The 8,080-nt window shown below is 46.2% G+C and overlaps 1 protein-coding gene across 1 annotated transcript in view; it reads right to left on the bottom strand.

Annotated features, from left to right (window-relative positions):
* Nucleotides 1–4,183: 4,183 nt before the first annotated feature.
* Nucleotides 4,184–8,080, bottom strand: part of Mfap5 (microfibril associated protein 5) — a 13,430-nt gene continuing 9,533 nt past the window's right edge. Inside the window, exons 9-11 of the mRNA XM_005365167.2 lie at nt 6,927–7,014; nt 6,253–6,326; nt 4,184–4,501 (exon numbers count right to left, since the gene is read on the bottom strand). Coding sequence (XP_005365224.1) covers nt 4,389–4,501; nt 6,253–6,326; nt 6,927–7,014 — 275 coding nt within the window. The 3' untranslated portion in view covers nt 4,184–4,388. The remainder of the gene's footprint in view (nt 4,502–6,252; nt 6,327–6,926; nt 7,015–8,080) is intronic.

Below are 8,080 nucleotides of genomic sequence, written 5' to 3'. Positions count from 1 at the left end.
AACAATGGCGTGTGTTGTCACCCCCAGTATCCATAATGGTGGGTGTTGTCCCCCTTACACTTGCAACCCCAGTGCTGTTAGGGTTCAGAGTCAGGATGCCGTAGCCGGGCTCCAGGTGCGAGGAAAAAGGTGGAATGCAGGAGAGAAGGATGTCTCATGTCCCCTGCTGGCCTTTGTGTGAGTCCACTGGTGCACGCCTTCACACACGTGTGTGCACAGACCACACATGTGCATCGCATACTCAGTGCACACACAATCACAAAACGTGTGGAGAACGTAAGAACGCTAAGAAATGACAAAACACGGGCGTTTGATCATGCCAAAGGAAGGTGAGAGGAAGTGTGGAGCTTACAGGCTGCGGGATCCAAAGACAGCAAAGGAGAAAAGGGGCCGTATCTGGAGGCAAGTTAGCAAGGTTGGAGTGCTCAAGGAGCAACGGTAAAGAGTAAAGGGTAGGAGGGCTAGGGACACAATGGAGACATGTGATCAATACTGAGTCTGTGTCTTCTCCTCCTCCTCTTCCTTCTCCTTCTTCCTTTTGGGTTTGTGTGTGTGTGTGTGTAGCCCCTGGCTGTCCTGTCCTGGAGCTCACTCTGTAGACCAGGCAGGCCTTGAACCCACAGAGATCCGCCCGCCTCTGCCTGCAGAGTGCTAGGATTAAAGCCCACCACTGCCCAGCTAGAGTCTGCATTTTCAAAGTGTGACAAAAGAACATCTTTTGTTGGTTTTTTGTTTGGTTTTTGTTTTGCAAACACAAAAGAAAAGACAAAAACCAACTGCCAGGGGCTGGGGTGCAGCTCAGTTGCTGGAGGGCTTGTCTACCAAGAAGGAAATCCTGAATTTGATCCCGAAGGAGCAGAAACCTGGGCATGGTGGCACACGAATTAATTCCAGAACCCAGGAGATGGAAGCATCCAGGAGACTTTGTCTCAAAAAACAAAACAAAACAAAATAAAAGCAAACTCCATGTGTTCAAGGGCAGTCCAGTCTTATACAGTGAGACTACACAGTGAGATCTTGTATCAAATAAACAAAAATAAATAAAAAAGGAAAAGCAAACAAAGCAATGACCAGATCAAAACGAAATCCACCTTATTCTTGGAAATTTGATATATATATTTTTAAATACTTGATTTGCTATAGACACAATACTGGGGTGGAGGAGCGGATAGGCATGGGAGAGCTGAGCTCTGGAAGAGACTCCCTGCCCCACCTCTAAAAACATTTCCAAGATCCCAGGAACAAAATGAATTTTTGAGTGTCTTCTAAACTACAATTAAGCATTGACACTTTATATTATTAAGCACACACGCTTGTGGTGTATAACATGGCAATTGATTCAGAAGTGCAGTGTGCAGTTGGCCAAAACAGCTGGCACAGCCCTTTCTTTAAACATGCTTTTAAAAATTTCCACCAAGCATATAGTAATTGTATACATTTGTATATCTGACTCTGGGTTTTTATTATTAAGACCAGCTAGAATTCGTGTTACATACATTTATGAAGAACATGTGATATTTCCTTTTTAGAACATTTATTTATTTATTTATTTATTTATTTATTTATTTATTTATTTACTGTGTGTATGCATGTGCACACATGCACCCCCGTGGCGGTCAGGGTATAACTCGAGGGAGTCAGTTCTCTCTCCCCAGCATGTGGGCTCTGGGGATTGAACTCAGGTCTAAAGTCTAGGCAGCAAGCTCCTCTACTGGCTGAGCCATCTCACTGGCCCACATATAATTCAGTACATGCACACGATATGCACTGATAAAATCAGGATAATGATAATTAGCCAGGTATGGTGGCGCACACCTTTAACCCCAGCACTTGGGAGGCAGAGGCAGGTGGATCTCTATGAGTTTGAGGCCAGCCTGATCTACAGAGTGAGTTCTAAGACAGCCAAGGCTATACAGAGAAATCCCATAGTGGAAAAACAAAACAAAAACCCCACCCCAAAACAAACAAACAAAACCAGAATAATGTCTGTATCATTACTTTGTATTTAAAAGCCTTATGAAAGGATTCTTATGCTTAAGAGTTATTTTATTTTTGTGTGTATGCTTGTGTAAAAATATGCCCAAGTGTGTCCAGTTGCCTGCAGAGGCCACAAGAGGGTGTCAGGGACTGGGAACTGAACTCAGAGGAGAAAGTGTCCTTAACCCTCCTTTATTTTTATTTTATTATTTTATGTATATAAATGTTTACCTGTACATCATGTGAGTGTCTGGTACCTGCAGAGGCCAGAAGAGGGAGCTAGATCACCTGGAACTAGAGTTTAATACAGATCATTGTGAGTCACCACGGTGGACATTGGGAATTGAACCTGGAGCCTTAAGGAAGAGCAGCCAGTGCTCTTAACCACTGAGCCATCTCTGCAATCCCAGGAAGAGATACCTAAGATGCCCATTTGAAGCCCTGAGCCTGTGAGTTTTCCCCATTGTGGCTGCAATTTGCTTTTAGTCTATTTATCTATACACCAGTGTATTTAACTCTAGACAGGGAAAGCACACAAATGGTTTCCCCCCACCTCTTTAATCAGTTTTACAGATCTTACTAAACTCAATTGCTTCCCAGTCACAAGAATCTGGCCCCCATTTAGCTACTTTTCTGTGCTACGCGAGGAATCCAATTCCCGTCGTCACGTGTAATAGTCATTGCGCGGCTCTCATCGGAATTCTGCTGGGTTTTATAGGAAGTTTCTGGGTTTTTCAGTCAACAGCATTCATGAGATGTAACTAGTCACTTATTTAAGATGGAATGGGGGTTATGGCCCAGCAGTAGAGGTTGTGTCTAGCAAGCGGGAAGCTGTGGGCTTGATCTTCGTGCCATCAGAAAATAAAGGTGGTGGTGGGGAGAGTGCATTTTGTTCTAGTGTAATTGTGGCCACGGTGTCACAGTAGGCTGTGTAGTCAGCCTTGTGGAGACGCTGGGCCCCTGTGCTGCCGGAGATGGGTGAGAAGACGAGGTTTACTTTCCAGCTCTACATCCCGCTTGGACAGCCTGCCCAAGACATCGCACGGGAGATTACGGGACAAGAGCCACACCTGATAGCTTTCTCCTTTACACCCCAGACTCTGAGCTCAGCACATGGCAGCATTTGGGATCTGATTGTTAGGTAAGACTGGATAATTCTCGGTTCTGTTGGGAAGTCTCCCAGGACTAGAAAACGCCCAATGAGCATATGGACAACACAAATTGGGCAGTTTTTTTTTTTTTTTTATTTTTGAAGGAGAGCATTTTACAAGGGTGGGGGATCGGATTTGGGAGGACTGGGAAGAGGGGAAGAGAGCATGATCAGGGTCATGATGTGGAATTCCCAAATAATGGATCACCAATAAAAACATTCTGTTGGAAAAAAAATGCCCATGACCTTTCTGTTTCCTTTTTAAATAATGGTTTATTTTCCGTGTGCTTTCCACATGCATACGTGTGTACCACTTGGCTGCAGGGCCCACAGAAGCCAGAAGATCTCAGACTCCCTGGGAGTGGATTTATAGATGGTTGTGAGCCACCATGCGAGTGTTGTCTGGGAACCGAACCCAGGTCCTATTGAAGAACACCCAGTGTTCTTAGCTATTGAACACCCCGTGACCCACCCATGACCTTTCTGGTCAAGAAGACTTGCTGGGCAAATTTTAGGACAATCATGCAAAATGCTCAAGTGAGTAGAGAAGCGTATGTAAATGTTGAGGCATTAATCTAGGAAACATCTAGAAGGGACCTGAAGGAAGTTGCGTGGCTAGCCAAAATGGAGGAGCAGAGCCTTTCCCACGCTCCTGTTTAATACTGACATATTTAATAATTACAGTGACTAGCCTAGGGCAGAGGAGTGCAGCTTGGTGGTAGAGCGCTGGACTAGCATGTGCAAGGCCCCGTGTCATAGCACCATTAAAAAAACAAGAGCATTAACCTAAAGTTATCTTCTGAGACTAGGGTCTCACGTAGTCCATGCTGCCCTCAGACTTGATGTGTAGCCGAAGAGGACCTCAAGGTTCTGATCTTCCTGCACCGCCATGCTCAGTTTTATGCCATCAGACCTAGGGATTCTCACACACTAGGTAAAGTCTCTGCCAACTGAGCCACGCCCTCCCTGGCCCCTTCTGTAAGTGCTGAGTGTGCTAAGTCGTGTGGTCATTGTCTGTGCACCTTGCCTATGATACTGGAAATCAGCGAAACCATGAAACAACATAGACCGTGTATTGTCAGTATTGCAAAATGAGACAAGAGTTACCAGTTCCGGTGCAGATTAGAGAGTAGGGTCAAAGCCTGGACATTGCAAAGGGCTTACTTTAAAAAATACATGTTTCTGGGACAGACGCCGGTGGCTGGAGGAGAAGGAATGCCTGATTCCTCTCCCCGACACGTTCTTCTTTCTTCCTTGATGATCACAGACCACTGGGTCTCTGCAAATTCATATTTTCACAGGGAGGAAGTCGGAAGTAGTTGGAGCGACGGAGGCGTCTTGGAGGCAGGCCAGCCATCTGCCGGCAAAGCTCATCTAGAGGAAAAGCAGAGCATTATGGGAGGATGCCCGACCGTATAAAGGGCTCTTGTTTTTAGGGAAAGGAAAAAAATGCTTGTGTGATAGCATAAAAACACGGAGGAAGAACTGGGCCGTGGTGATGCGCGCCTTTAATCCCAGGACTGGGGAGGGAGAGGCAGGCCGATCTCAGTGAGTTTGAAGCCAGCCTGGTCTAACAAAACGAGTTCCACTACAGACAGACAGGCAGGCAGGACCGTTACACAGAGAAACCCTGACTCAAAAAACAAAAACAAAACAAACAAACAAAAACCCCAAAACCAAAAAAAAAAAAAAACCACACCGGAAGAAAAGACTCGGGTTAAGCTACTCAGCTTTTCCACATCTGGATCCTTGGAACTTACTAGAAAGTTGCTAACCTTCTATGGACCTCTTTGTGCCTTTTCTGAAAGTCAGCACTAATACCTGACACAACGGTGTGTTTGCGAGGACTGGAATGAAACAACGTGGGCAAAATTAGTTTCCTTTGTACCCCCAGCTGCCGCCCGTGGACCTCCAACTAGAGAAATGAAGTCCCGTCCTTCCGCCCGCATTTAGGTGTTTACAGCGGCTAGCTCCGGTAAAATCCCCAGAGGAACTTGAACAGTGCCTAGAGCGCCAAACACTCATAGTCAGTGTCAAGGTGTTTCCCTCGCAGGTGGCTTGCACGGAGCCAGAGGGGGCGAGCAGCAAGTTTCCTTCTGCGAAGTCAACTACAGCTCTTACTCATGAACCCAGCACGAAGCTGGCTGCTGAGTCAAAAGGGACCGGGTCTGTGGTGTTGACACCAACCACAGCCGCCGTTCGGGGCTGTCCATGGCGAAGGTGAGAAGAATGTTTGTTCCCACCACGCATGATCTACAGCCACACGGTTTGGTGCCTCGAAAATTATTCTTTAAACATCTTCCCACTTTCCTCTACCTTGGGAATATCATACTAAGCAATGGGAATGGTTTCTCGAATTGGGGGAATGTTTATAATGTAGCCACTCTCAAAATGTCCTACCTATTTTTTTTTATGTTATGGGTCCTACCTAAACCGTCCTGTCTCCAAACATGTCTGTGTTCTTTTTTGAGCTGTGAATAGGGCTGATGACCAACATGGCCATTGGTTCTATTATTTGTAGTGAGGACTTGGCTATTCCCCAGGACTTCTAAAACATGGCATTAAACAGCCCAAGAAGGGCTAGGGAGATGGCTCCGCAGTTAGAGCACTGGCTACTCTTGTGGAGAACCCAGGTTCGGTTCCCAGCATCCACAGGATGGCTTCCAACCATCTGTAGCTCCAGTTCCAGGGTTCCCAATGCCTTCCTCTGTCTCCCATGGGCTGTGTGCATGTGTTTACATACATACATTTGAGCAAAACACTCATACACTCAAGTTTTTTCTTTTGTCTAAAAAATAAAGTTTAGAAACAGTATGAGCTTCAAAAAATTCTCCCCATAAGAAAGCTGAGCTTGAGGTCTAGCTTGGAAGGGACCAAGGAATACTTGCGTAGGATATAGTCGGTTTATTTAGTGTAGCTTCCGATAGGGGCTGATGGGAAGCAAAAGAACCGCCCAGCAGCCTCCTTAGGAACCAGATGTCAGGTCCCACAGCATCATACTCTGCTCTGTTTACCGCTCATAACTGCCCCGGCCACTCCCCACGCAGACAAACAGCTCACTCCGTCCACTCCTCACGCAGACATCAGCTCACCTCGTCCACTCCCCCACGCAGATACCAGCTCACCTTTCATAGCCTCGTGCTCCTTACAGACAAGTCGGGAGCAGATCTCGTTGTTGATGATGTACATACGCCGCAAGCTGCCGCGGTGCCAAAGTCACGGGCGAGGAAAGAGAAGGAGCCGGTGAGAGAGGGTCCAGCCAGGCTCTCTCTTCAACTCCCTATTCCCCGCGGGCCTCCCTTTGTCTAGATTTTCGTAAGCAAGTAATTTTGAAAAATCTTTCCCTCAGGGGATGGAAATGGTTTTAGTGATAAAAACAAAACAAAAGGTGCGATATTAATTTGGTGCGATATTAATTACTCTTCTTGGGGCATTTTTGCATATCTCACTTGGTGTCAGGTCCTAATGCTCCTGTCTGTCGCTTTCCACCTCAGAGCTGGGTCTTTTGCTTCAGCTAATTCAACCCGCATCTCTCCCCATCTTCCTTCCTAGACGGCCCTCACCTCCACGGGAATCTATCAGAATGTTAGGTGGGCACTCCAATCCAGACGCCAACTTCTAGGCAGCGCCTTCAGAAATGACTGACTAGGTTATGTCTGTTCAGGTTATAACCTCTGCCCCAGCAAAGGGGTGGGCAGAGGGGTCTGTGGTTCCGTGGTGAGTGTTCATGAACTAGTTACTGACCCAAACACTACCATCACGGAAGGGGCTCTCTCTGGACATTCTGGGATCTGCTTACCTGGTGAAGCAGACCTGATGAACACACTGTTTGACTGGCCGATGGACAGAGTACAGTCTTGTGCAAGCAAATTTCTCATCCCGGCACTCTGTCCAACACACAAAAAAATATGGAAATTGCAAATCTAAGAAGTATAAATAAAGGGCCAAAGGTCTGGGAGAAGGGAGACAGAATGGGGGGAGATGGAGCAGTTTTTACAGAAGTCACTGCATTTTGGGCCATGTCCTTCTTGCTCACCAAAAACAGAGCAAGAGGAAATTGATTCAAATGAAATTTAGGTGTTTCCCAACCTGGAAGCAAAAGTAGGTAAAGTAATCTCTGAAGACTCATCTTGGGGAAAAACAAAAAGTCTTTCTAGGACTATTCAGGGAGTGCTGTGAAATATGACCCTGAAATCTGGGGGTCTCTTTCTGAAGAATCTCAGGTACAGGGCCCTTGCTCTGTTCTCTTGTTCTTGGCTGTAGCTGCGGGTCAAAACTACCTGTATGTTACAGGAACCAGAGTCAGGCGTCCTGCCCACAGTAACATGGAATCTGCAGTCAAGCTGATTTATTTCCTAATTCATTAATTACCAAATAAAGCTCAAAGGTAGTTTAGGGAGAGGGTGGTTTGAGGACCAGTCAAAGGTGCTCACATCTTTTCCTGTGGCTTTTAGGATAGAAGATCATTTTGAAAAGGAGGAAAATGAACTTGGGGGAATGAAGAACCCTGGAGCTACTCTTCGGTGGAGAACTGGAAAGAAACTAGAAAATGAGCCCAATAATCTTCAAAGGACAAGGGAGAAAAAAATCTTTAGGGAGAAAAGCTTAAGAAAAGAATGGGGCTGGAGAGATGGCTGCTGTTCCCAGAGGACCTGAGTTCAATTCCCAGCACCCACATGGTGACTCACAACCATCTGTAACTGTAGTCCCATGGGCTCTGATGTTCTCTTCTGGTATGCAGATGAGACACCCATACACACAAAGTACATAAATAAATAAATCTTAAGAAGAAGAGAGAGAAAGAAAAGACAATCAGGCGGTGGTGGCACAAACCTTTAATCCCAGCACTTGGGAGGCAGAAGCAGGCGGATCTCTGTGAGTTCGAGGCCAGCCTGGCTTACTGAGTGAGTTCCAGGACAATCAGGGCTACACAAAGAAACCCTGTCTCAAAAA

This window comes from Microtus ochrogaster, unplaced genomic scaffold (genome assembly GCF_000317375.1).
Source record: "Microtus ochrogaster isolate Prairie Vole_2 unplaced genomic scaffold, MicOch1.0 UNK1, whole genome shotgun sequence".
NCBI classification, from domain to species: Eukaryota; Metazoa; Chordata; class Mammalia; order Rodentia; family Cricetidae; genus Microtus; species Microtus ochrogaster.
This window is presented reverse-complemented; position numbering and strand designations above follow the sequence as displayed.